Source organism: Leptomonas pyrrhocoris, assembly GCF_001293395.1.
Source record: "Leptomonas pyrrhocoris isolate H10 chromosome Unknown, whole genome shotgun sequence".
Classification (NCBI taxonomy): Eukaryota; Euglenozoa; class Kinetoplastea; order Trypanosomatida; family Trypanosomatidae; genus Leptomonas; species Leptomonas pyrrhocoris.
In genome coordinates, this window is record NW_015438369.1 from 212,600 (window position 1) to 224,014 (window position 11,415).

The 11,415-nt window shown below is 45.8% G+C and overlaps 2 protein-coding genes across 2 annotated transcripts; both read left to right on the forward strand.

Annotated features, from left to right (window-relative positions):
* Positions 1–2,903: 2,903 nt before the first annotated feature.
* Positions 2,904–4,403, forward strand: ABB37_06137 (putative RNA binding protein; the record flags this gene model as incomplete). The annotated part of the gene is made up of 1 exon (XM_015804396.1): positions 2,904–4,403. One exon carries the CDS (start codon positions 2,904–2,906, stop codon positions 4,401–4,403), a length of 1,500 nt encoding a protein of 499 aa, XP_015656970.1.
* Positions 4,404–7,434: 3,031 nt separating this feature from the next.
* Positions 7,435–7,971, forward strand: ABB37_06138 (hypothetical protein; the record flags this gene model as incomplete). Its single annotated transcript, XM_015804397.1, has 1 exon — positions 7,435–7,971. One exon carries the CDS (start codon positions 7,435–7,437, stop codon positions 7,969–7,971), a length of 537 nt encoding a protein of 178 aa, XP_015656971.1.
* Between the last annotated feature and the right edge of the window lie 3,444 nt (positions 7,972–11,415).

Genomic DNA, 11,415 nt, shown 5'->3' on the forward strand with positions numbered 1-11,415 from the left:
GCAGCAACCACGTCTGGCCCATTATGAGAAGAAAAACTGAGGTCTCTGTCTGCGCGGTGTTCACGGAGAGAGACAAATGGGTGTGAGTAATACTCAAACGAAACGGATGAGTTTTTCTGAGCAAGTGCCTATCGTGTCACTTTCAAATGCTAGCGCTGAGGGAGCGGCGTGCTTTCATATAGATGTCTTTGTATTTGTCTTTCCCCGTTTGCTCCTCCCTGGCCTTTGTACGTTCACTTTGCTCTTTTGAACCCTCTTCTCTCGCTCTCTCTCCTTCACTGCCCCGCTGTTATTTGGGGGTACGTTTCGTCTCCTTTGTTGTTGTTGTTGTTGTTTTCCTGGTGCGTTAACGTTCTCGCGCCTCCATGCAGTTCTCTGACTTCTGTTGTGTCATAACCCTGAAAAGATTTGATTGGACCTCTGTTTACATTCTGTTTAGTTTTCCACGCGCACTCACTTATACATCATCTCTCTTGACACGAAAACACGGATTGTGGTCTAAAGCCGCCTCCCACAAAAAAAAAGGAGAAGAACTCATCATCAGCACAAGTAAAGGCTGCTGAACTTCCTTTGTTATTCATAAGGAACGCGCCTTCTTAAAAAGAAAAAAGAAACTGGTTAACCACGCACCTACAACTGAATAGTCTCTTATTAGGTTCCCTTGTACGTTCGCCGTTCGATCCTTTTGTGGTTGAGTCTTGTTGTTTGTTCTATGGTGAGCGTTACGTGACAAGTTCACCTTTCTTCTTTTCCTTTTTTACTGCCCCTTCGTTTCTTCTCTTCTTGACTTTTCTGTACTTTGAGCTTATTTCTGCTCCTATCTTCAACATATTTTCTTTCTTTTATCTTTTTCCCTTTTTTATCGCTGCGGTGCTGTTGAACTGTTGAGAACAGTGCATTTACCTCTTGTTCATTTTCATCTCTCTTTCTCTCTCTCTCTCTTTCATTTTTGTAGTCATATTATTTTTTTTTCTTTGTTCGTTCTGGGTTCACTTGGGAGCCAGCCCCAATTTGTTTTCTTTGCGTTACTTTTATCCGTACCGTTCCGCTTTCACACCGCTCTTCTGAAGAAGCGCTTCGTCCAAGAAAAACGGCGAGAAGCTACAGTGCCTTTTTTTTCTTTCTGTAAGTTGAATTAACATCACCATTTCATTCATTAGTGTTGTGTCACGGTTTGCAGCTCAAACTCCCGTTTGGCACTTACTTTTTTTTTAACTCTCTGTATTTCTCTCCACGCCTCATTTAAAACAAGAAAAAACGTTGAGCTACGTATTTTTCTTTCTTTCCTTCCTTCTCTTTCGCACTTAGTGTTAGCTGTCTCTTGAACTGTGTTGTTTTCTTTCCTGTCTCTTTTCGCCTCTCTCTTGTTGTTTTTGTTTTCTCTCTTTTTCTTTCTGCTCTTTGGGCCTCATCTCGTTGAAGTACGTTTTTTCAAGTGCCTTTCTTTTTGTGGTGGTGTTGTCTTCTTCGTCTTCGTCTTCTTCTTTTCTTTTATTTACTCTTCGTTTTCCTCTTTGAACGTTTTCACTCTAAAACTGCTTTCTTTCTTTTATGCGAGAGACCTCAGTTGCACCTTTTTTTGTTGCTGTTGTGCCGTTTTATATCCACAAAAGGGAAATAAAAGGAAAAGGGAAGCAACTATACATCCCATTTCGGCAAGATACCGGAAGGCCACACAAGAGAAACTGTAGTAATCCTGTTTTTTTTTGTTGTTGTCGTCATCGCGTTCTTCCTCTCGTCTTGTTTTCTCCTTTCTTTCTTTTCGGCTTTTCTTATTATCAGTCTTTTTGGTTTACGCGCAATTATCTGCGGAAGGAAAACTAGAAACGCAAGTTTCCGCTCTTTTCCAAACAGACCAACTGTAAACCTTAAATAAAAAAAGACAGAGAGACGTCGCAGACGGAGCGCTACTGATTCAATTGGAAGAGAGACATCTGGAAGAAGTACTGAAGTACATCTGGTACTTTTCTGTAGCGAGTAGATTTCTTATTTTTGCTTGGACTTTGCATGCAACAAAACTAAACTGTTCTTCTTTTGCTTTTCTTCTCCCCCCAAAAAGAAGAACTTCTTTTTTTTGTTCTCTTCTTTAAAGGACCTCATCTCTCCATAAGGTTTTGAGCATTTCTGTGGACTTGGTGAACTTATTTCACTAGCACAACTCACGGATCTTGCCTTGTTTTCCACCCTCGTGTCACACACACTGTGTGGTGCCACTTTCATATCTTTCTATCTTTTCCTTCTAGTTTCTGTTGCGGCCTCACTTTCTATTTGTTGTCTGCCCCTTCCTGACTAATATTATTAATAACATTATTTTCTTCGTGGTGGCTGCTCGAAAAGTTTTGTGGCTTCATATTCCCCTTGATTATTTATTAGTATTTAGTACTATTATTGTTATGTTAATTCCCCTGTTTTTTCTTTCTTTCTTCTCTTTCTTTTCTCTTTTTTTGCTGACCTCGTTTCACCCGTTATTTCATCTTGTTTTATTTTTTTCCTCCCTTTCTCTTGTATTCTTGTGATGGTTTTCTCCACTTCGTTGTGTGTGTGAATTACTTCTCCTCTTCTCTTTCTTTTGTGTCTGTGTCTCTTTTGGAGCCTTGCTCTCTTCCAAACTCCTGTTTTAAATATTTTTATCTTCCTTCGTACATAATCCTACCACTTACCAAGAAAAAAGGAAAACGAAAATAACGTTGAAACGACATCCAAGTCCCCCCTCCCCCCCCCCCCAAAAAAAAACGGCAGTTTCTTTTCTTTCTTCTCGACCGCTGTCTCTGATTATCGTCGAACCTTTTTTTGAGTTGTTTTTTGTTTTGTAGTTGTTGTTGATTCGTCCTCTGCTTCGTTGTGCACCGATAGAGTGGCAGCAAAGCGGATCTGCGTTTCAGTAGTCCCCAAATCGAGGCGGAATGAATCTGAGCTCGTACTCGTACGCAAGCCAACCCAACTACTCGGGCCGTAACACCCCTCTCCACCCTACCACGCAGTCAGCGATGTACAGCAGCAGCAGTAACAGCAACATCAACATAGGTCACGGCGGTGCGGCACCGTCGCACGCAGCGATGTACGCCGCCACTGCCACCGCGTCGTCCGCCGGAGCCTCCTCCAATTACCGCAGCGCGATACAACCGCAGCAGCAGCAACAGCAGGGCACGCCTTCGTCGTACACTTCCTATGCTGCTGGTGGTGGTGGTCCGAGCGGACCGACTGCGGCCAACGCGGCGGGGCGCGCCGGTGACATCTTCTACTCAAGCCCTGCCGTCGCGGGTGCCCTCTCCACAACGGCGGGGCAGCCCGTGTACCAAACAAACGCGCCCCCCACCACCACCCTCTTCCAGATGGGCCCATCGCCGTCGGCGCTGACGCAGGCGAATGCTGGGTCGCAGATGCTACCCCCCTCTCAGCAGCAGCATCAGCAACAGCTCAACGTGAACGCGGCGGCGATGGCGGCCTACGGGAGCCCCGCCACCAACATCAACATGGGCTACAAACTTTTCGTGGGTCAGGTACCCGCCGTGTGCACCGAGGAGCAGCTACGGCCGCTGTTTGGCCAGTTCGGCCGTTTGTTGGAAGTCAAGATTATGCGGGAGCCGAACGGGCGCAGTCGCGGCAGCGCGTGGGTGCGCTACGAGTCGGAGATCTCCGCGCAACACGCCATTGAAGCCCTCAACGAGAAGCACGTCGTGCCGCCGCACACCAACGCCCTGCGCGTGCAATTCGCCACGCCGAACCAAAACCGACCGCAGGCCCAGCTGATGCAGATGCAGCCCGCCCAGCTGCAGCCGGCCGCAACGCGCGCCATCAGCGCTTTCATTGCCCAACCTCCTCAGCAGCAGCAGCAGCAGCAGCAGCCGAATTACACGACGGCGACATACGCGTCCGCACCGCAGGGCTACGCGGCGGCGCCAAGCACGACAACCACGACGACGGCGTACCTCTCGCAAGGGCAGTACACGCCGCCGAACGTCATCTCGTATGGCGGCGGCGAGGGCGCATTTGCCGTACGGACTTCTCTGCAGAACCCAACTCCGCTCTCGCCTCAGCAGCAGCAGCAACAGCAACACCAAACTCCACCCCAGCAGCAGCAGCAGCAACAGCAGCAACAGCAACAGTTCGCCGGTCAAATGGAGTACGTCCGGGCTGGCCAGTCGGGCGGCGGCGTGCTGTACACCACATCTGTCTCTTCGGCGGCGGCTGGTGCCATGCAACAGGCACAACGGCAAGGGCAGCAACAAGCACAGCAGCAGCCATCGCCGCAGCAGCAGCAACAACCATTGGTTTACACGACTGGGGGGCATGTTCGGACGGGTGTGGTGTACGCCCCCGAAGGATTTACCGTGAAAAATCAGATGCCGTCGACGCAGCAGAAGCAACAACAGCAACAGCAACAGCAGCAGTGGCGCAGTTAGCCGCTCGACGTGCAGCTCACCTTCTACTTATTTTTTTTGAGGTTCGTGGTGGCCGACATGGTCTGTTAGTTGATGTTATTGCGTGTGTGTGTGTGTGTGCGTGCTTTTTTTCATGTCCGGTAAGTGTTGCTGGCATGGTTCTTTTATAAAACTATACGCCTCTCTTTGTTCTCTGGATCTTTTTTCCCTTTCTTTCGCCAATCGGTTCTGTTGTTTTTGTTTTCTGTTACGTTTGTTTCATTGCAATCTGCGTTGACGTCAGCAAGGCCAGCCCACTGCTTTCGCTTTGCTTTCTGTCTGTTTGTATTCGACAGATTCACAACTCTCCTACACATCCGTATAATGCTTCTCCCTTCCGTTTTCCCCAAAAATCTATCTACCATTTTTTCCTTTTTAAACTTTTTCGTTCTTTCAATCGTCATTCGCTTTTTCCTTTACCCTTCCCAAGTTTCTGGCGTGGTGCTGTGCCCGTAGCATCTTGACAGGTCATTTTTTCTTCTTCTCTCTCTCTTTGTTTATTTCTTCTTCTTGGCTTTTCTTCTCGCTCCACATCGCGTGTTCTTTTCCCCCCGCTTTCCTCCTTTTATTTCTTCTGTGTTTTTCCGCGTTTACGTTTCGCTGTTGCCCCGTGTTGACCTCGTCTCTTTTCTTCTTCTCTCTAACGGCGGAAGTTTTTGTTCTCCTCTTAATTCTCTTTTCTCCCTCCCCTTTTTTTTACCTTCTGTTAGGCGTATCCAAGTGTACATATCTTTTGTTTGCTTGTATCGTTTTGATTTTGCCCTCCTCCCCCTCCCCTCCTCCTTTCCACCACTCTTCATCTCTCGCCCTCTCCCTCCCTCTTCCTCTCCCTCCTCTGTCTGTGGGTGTGACACTCGTGGGGTTATGCAGACCGCTGCGCCGCCTCGCGGCCACAATGCCGCGGCGAAGTGGGCCACGCCGCTCTCTTCTTCACTCGTCTTCTTTTTTTTTCTTTCTTCCTTCTTTTCGTTTGTTTGTTTGTTTCCCCACATGAGAGAACACAGGTGAAGCCGGCGGAAGAAAGAGAAAGAAAAACAGTGAAGGAGGAAGAAAGAGATAAGCACGTAACACTGAATTCCTACATGGATCACCGTTGACCGCTTTTCTTCTTTCTTTTGTTTTCGAACTTCTTTTATCCCTCCCTCCCTCCCTCCCCTCCTCCTCCCCCTTATTGGATGAGTCGTCACTTTACTCCGTATATACTGTGTCGGACCACGACGTACATGGATGTTTGTTGTCCATTCGTTCGCTTCCTGCGTCCCGCTTTCAACGTATTCCGTCTTCCATTGTGACCTCACTTGTCAGCTTCTCCTCTTGATGGTTGCTTCTCTCATGTTCGCATTAACAACTGAGCCATTTTTTCCGCCTCTCCACCTTTTTTTTTACTGGACCGTGCAACGATGAGCAGGGTAAAGATGTACGAGATGCCAGCGCCGTAGAGAAGTTTACGGGGTGGCAACGAAGAGGGAAAAGGGGGGAGCACATTGAGCACCTCAGCACGGAAGCGCAGGCCGTCTCGGACACGGAAGCAGGTTATGTGTGTGTGTGTGTGTGTGTGTGTGTGAGTGTGTGAGTGTGTCACAAGTGCAAAGGAAGGCGCTGATTCTGTCTTCTATTTTATCATGTTGCGCGATTCTCGTTCGTTGTTTTTTTTCTCTTTCTACTCTCTTCTAAATACAGGAAAGAGAGGTTCTTTTTTTAAACCGTGCTCTCTCCACCAAGCCAAGTCACTATCGCTGAATCACAGTAATGTCTATCTCTTCGTAAATGCGTTCCCCCCCCCCTTCTTCTCCCATCCCCATTTTTTTTTGTCGTTGTTGTTGAACGGAGAAATGCACTTTCTTTCACTATTTATAACGGTGTAAGATGCTGCCTGCCAAATGGAATAGCACGTTGTCGTCGTTTTGTGCACCTGGTATGCTGTACACGCTCATTTCTCACCTTTGTTGTTCCTGTCGTCTCTAATTCTGATCCTTCTCACCTTTCTCTAATATTTTTTTTTCCTCGTCCATTTTCTTGTGCACCTCTTTCAATCATTCGACATAAGAATTGTATCAACAAAGTAGTAGTCCATCTCGTGTGTGTGTGTGTGTGTGTGTGCTCATCTTGACTTTCTGTTTTCGTTGCTTGCAAGATTATCAAAGAATCTCTTCGTCTTTCTTGTCTTGCACTTAATTTTTTTCTTTTTCTCCTCTGCAATATTCCTGATTTCTCACGTAGCTCCTTTACCGTTGCCCCTTTCCCCCCTTTCGCTCTGTTTTCATCGGAAGTGTTTGTTTGTTTGTGAGGGTGCAAGAGAGGTGTGTGTATACGTGTGCGACATAAAGAGGTTTGTGGAGTGCACCGAGTGCACAACAGTGCGCCAAACGCGACAACTCAACGTGTTGCTGTTGCCGCTCTGCTTTGCTGTGGTTGTTGTGTGCCGAGGCGACCGGTTTTTTTCTCCCCCGTGCTGCGTCTCGTTACGGCACGCGACCCTTTTCTCTTTGTTTCCCTTTTATAAAACCTTTTCTTCACGCGTATGCGTCTTTTCGTTGCCTTTTTGTGTTGTCGCCTTTCTCTCACCTTAATTTGCCATTCTCTCTCTCTCTCCCTCTCGTTATCTTTATGCTCGTCTTTTATGGCTCCTCATTGTCACAGATGTTGTGAGCACCACTTTTTTTTCTCTCCTCTATTGACTTCGCATCATCATTCATCCTCGTCCTTTCCAACACGACGGCACCTTTTATTATTATTATTCGTGAGTGTGTGTATGTGCGTGTGTGTGTGTGTGTGTGTGTGGTGTCTTTGGGTCTCTTCTTCTACTTTGGTTGTTCTCTTTTTTCGCATCGCTCTATGATGATCTCCGCCTTTCCTTCTTGCGGTTTTTTGCTTCCTATTTTCCTGTTCAGCAGGGTCTTTTCTTCTGTTTTCCAGGCAAATTGGAGTACCCTTGTTTTGTACGATGTACATCGTGCATGTATCATCTTTCTTGTAAGCGCTGTCGTCCGTGCAACGAAATGGAACGCCGTCGATGACGTTCCCTTTCGGCAATAATTGCTTCATCAAAAATACGCAGGTAACATGCAGGCACGGCTGGCGTTGTTCTCTCTCTCTCTCTCTATATATATACACATATAGCGCACGTAGTTCAGTTTGCCTTTGCCGTGGAGTGTTGTGCCCCCGCATTTCCGCGCATCTTTTCTATTATTATTTCTTTTTTGTTTTGGTTGTTATTTGTCAGCTTTTCCTTTTTAACCTTTTCATTATAGCTATTTCCGTTTTTTTTTCCCAGTGCCGAGAGAAAAGGCTAGCTGATCTTCTATTCTCTTTCTTTCTTTCTTATATATATATATTCCTAACTCGAGATGATTACATCGATAACTGCGTTTTAATTCTTGCTCCCCACGCCTTGCAGGCGCCAGACCTCTTTTATACACATACCTCTTTATTTTTGCTTTATTTTTTCAGGATTGTTGTTTTCCCTTGCTCGTGCATTCTTCTTGTCTCGTGCGTTTGCCAAAAGGAGCTGCCTCCTCGCTATTTCGAACTTCATCAGCTGTCGACGTAAAGGTGCGTGGTTCAAGCATCGTAGAACTACACACACACACACACACACACACATACTTACCTAAAGAAGACGGTGTTGAGGCTGTGGTGGTTGGCTGTCGCATTCTTTTCTCGCAGCTCTGAACCGGTTCTCTCCAGCTTAAATCTCTTATACAGTACTGTTCTTTTTTTTCTTTTCTTTTCTGAGAAGTAACGCGTGTTAACAGTCGCAGCATCACTATAAACTATTGAAGCAGATTCGAAAACAGCCTTGAGTATTAAAAGAAGAAAGGAAGGATTAGTAATAGGTGAAACCCGCTTCACGGAGGCTCGCAGAGTTCAAAAAAAAAGAAGGGAGCGTGCGTCAGCCTATCCTGTTAGCGCCTATACACACCCGCGTGCGGTGGTTTTGTTCACTTCTCTCGCAAGGGATTTCTTGTGTGACAGATGGGTGTTTGGTGTGTATGTGCGTGTGTGTGTGTGTACGTGTGCGTGTCCGAGGCTGCAGTTCGTCCTTGTCCTCTTTCTCTATAACGCGTCTTTTCCTGCTTTTAGCTTCTCTCTGCTCTCGTTGTTTATGTATGCTTTCGAGCATCTGATTTACGTAGATTTAATTTACTATTTACGAAGAAAGGCTCTATTTTCTCCTGCCAAGCACGCTATAAACTGTGTGTATTTGCTTTCGTGTTGTGCTCCTCTTTTATTCGATTTCTGTAGCTTTCTTTATTTTTAGTAGTACTGTTGTTTCGCATTAGGGCTCCTACTTCTTGTTGGGCTCTTTTAAGGGAAAAAATGCATTTGATTTTTGAAAGAGAGGTCAGATGGCGACGCATTCCCAACGACTTCTCCCATGAAGTGCAAGTGGAAGGTAAGCGTACTGAACAACGTCGAACCGACACAGATGAAAATGAAAAAAAAAGAAGAAAAACGAAATTTCACTCCCTTTTTTTCTTTGATTTTGTGAGAGAGCGGATTTGTTCGACGAGCGTGGAGAAAAAAGCTGCACAGGGTAACTTGTGAGAGCGTGGCCAACGATGTCGACTCAGCGTCTCAACAACAACAACAAGAAGAAAAGAAAATATATGCAGCCTTCGTGAGTTTGTTACTGTAAAAGGAAAGAGGCGAACGGAGGCGAGGTGAACTGGTGCGCGTATATATAATGTTTCTCTTCTTCTTCTTTTGTTTTCATCTGTGCTGGACAGCGCGTGTTGAGCAGGTTTCGTTGTTGTTGATTTCCTTTTTAATGTTCGTCTCGTTTTGTTTAAGCACAGCTTGAAGTACTCCTACCGCCGAGTATGTGGACTGTGAGAATAGCTCACTGCAGTATCGCTTTATGCTTCTTTAATTTCTAATGTGTTTCTTTTTTTCTCTCCCTTTTTAAAATTTAATTTCTTGATTTTCTTTCTTTTCGGCAATATAACTTACTGTATGTTTGTTGCAGACGCCGTTCAGCACGGCGGACCCGTATCGGGGTGTCTCTTCGATTTTTGTGGTCGTGTTTTCTGTCGCTTTCTCTTGCGTTGGTGCGTCTCTTCGTGTTTTTGTTTTTTTGTTTTCTCCTGGTGTGTGCGTGTGTGCGTGTGTGCGTGTGTGCGTGTGTGTGTACATTGGAGAGTACGAGTGGGTATTTATAAATGCTTGTATAAACTGCGTTTAAGTTTCCCATGTGCCTCTGCGCATAACGTGTATTTTCTCTTTCTTTGCGCCTGCGTGTGTGTGCTTCTCGTCGTGAGTTTATCCTTCTTTTCACATTTCTGTTTGTGTCAAAGAAAGAAAAAGACATCAAGATCGGCGCGTAGCAAGCATAGAAGCACATGCACAACGATCGTTTTTTTTTATATTTTTCCTTTTTCATAGAAGATGGGGTCAGCGCTCTAGTGCCTGTACCCTTTCCGCCATGCTCTATGCAGAATCAAACGGAGGACATTCGCCACCGTTATCGTTGTTTCGCGTGTGTGTGCGTGTGTGTGTGCGTGCGTAGGGTGGTTTATCTCTTGTGTTTTCGTCCTGTTTGCAACTGTGTCGCCTGTTTATCTTTTTTCTTCTTCTTATAACATCCTCGTTGCTTGGTGCGGGACGCACAACGTCATAGATATTCCTCTGTTTTTGTTTGTTTGTTTCTTCGTTGGGTGTGAAATGCAGTTAATATACATATATATGTGTGTATGTTCTGGTACGTTGTTTTCGTGTGAATGCGTTCTCTGTCGTTCCTTTGGAAACTTACTCGGTTGTGCTTAGCATGCGCGCTGCGGTGCAGAAGGAAAAGAGCGAGAAGGGAAGCAACCCTTTTCTGAAGGGTGAGGAGGGGGATGGAGGGCGAGGAGAAAGAAACTGCGGCATGGGATAAAGAAGGCCGCAAAGGCTGCGCTGTTTCCGTGAAGGCCTATTGATCGTCGTCAGAGCAACATGGGATGCGGTGGTAGGTTGGCGTGGCTCGCCCGCCCTCTTCGACAGAATTAATGGACTTGCCTCGTCTTCCTTCCTTGCTCTGCTTCTCTAAACGCAGTCTTTTTCTCCCCCGTAGAGCTGGCATCATACTGGAGGACAAAGAAGCAGGTTTGCGCATCATGCGAGCTTCTCATGTCTCACACAACTGCAAGCTGCAGAGACACTCCTCAATAAATATTAATTTATTTGGCCGGAGCGCTATCGAATTATAATCGCGGTGCGAAGAAAATGGCTCAGGCGCGAAAATACCAAAACGTCCACCACAAGCAAGGAAGAAAAACTAAAACTCGTTTCGTGGTATCAGCAGGCCAGCATAATACTTTTTCTTCCGTCTCGATTCTCTCCATCTTATATATATATATATATATATATATATATTTGTTTACTTTATTACAATAGTTTTTTTTCTTTCAGTCTTCTTTCGCCTCGTTCTCGCCGCGTAGTTTCCGTCACATATATGTATTCATATATATGCATAAAAAATCTACCTCGTCGGTGATTACTTTTTGTTGTTGATTTGCGCGTCGTAGCTCGCTTTCTTTAGCTTCCCTCTTCTTTTTTTTCTTCGCTCATTCTAACCCTCGCTTCGCTATTCTTTTGTTGTTGTTGTTGTTGTTGTTGTTGTTGTTAAGCTTCATTCTTGTTAATTTGCTGAGTCCAACATCACCGCTGTCTTTTCGTCGTCGTCGTCGTCTTGTTTGTTTTCTGCTCGCTTTTGAATCTCCGGTTGTGCGTGTGTGTGTGCGTGTCTTCTTTGCTGTGTTGGTCGTGTAGGTTAACTGTCCTTTTCTGAGTAGATAAGAGGGTCGATGCGTACAGCTCCCTCTTCCGCCGCCGTGGCAAAGCGCAGCAGAAACTAAAAGCAGGGAAAAGGAACTCCAGAAATTGGTTGATGGGTGGGCGGAGCGCTTTCGCTTTGAGTAATAATTGAAAAAAAATGTGTTTATTTCCCTTTCCGTTCGCACGTAAGGAAAAGGGGGAAGATAAACGCACGTGTTGTTGTTGATGTTTTTTACTT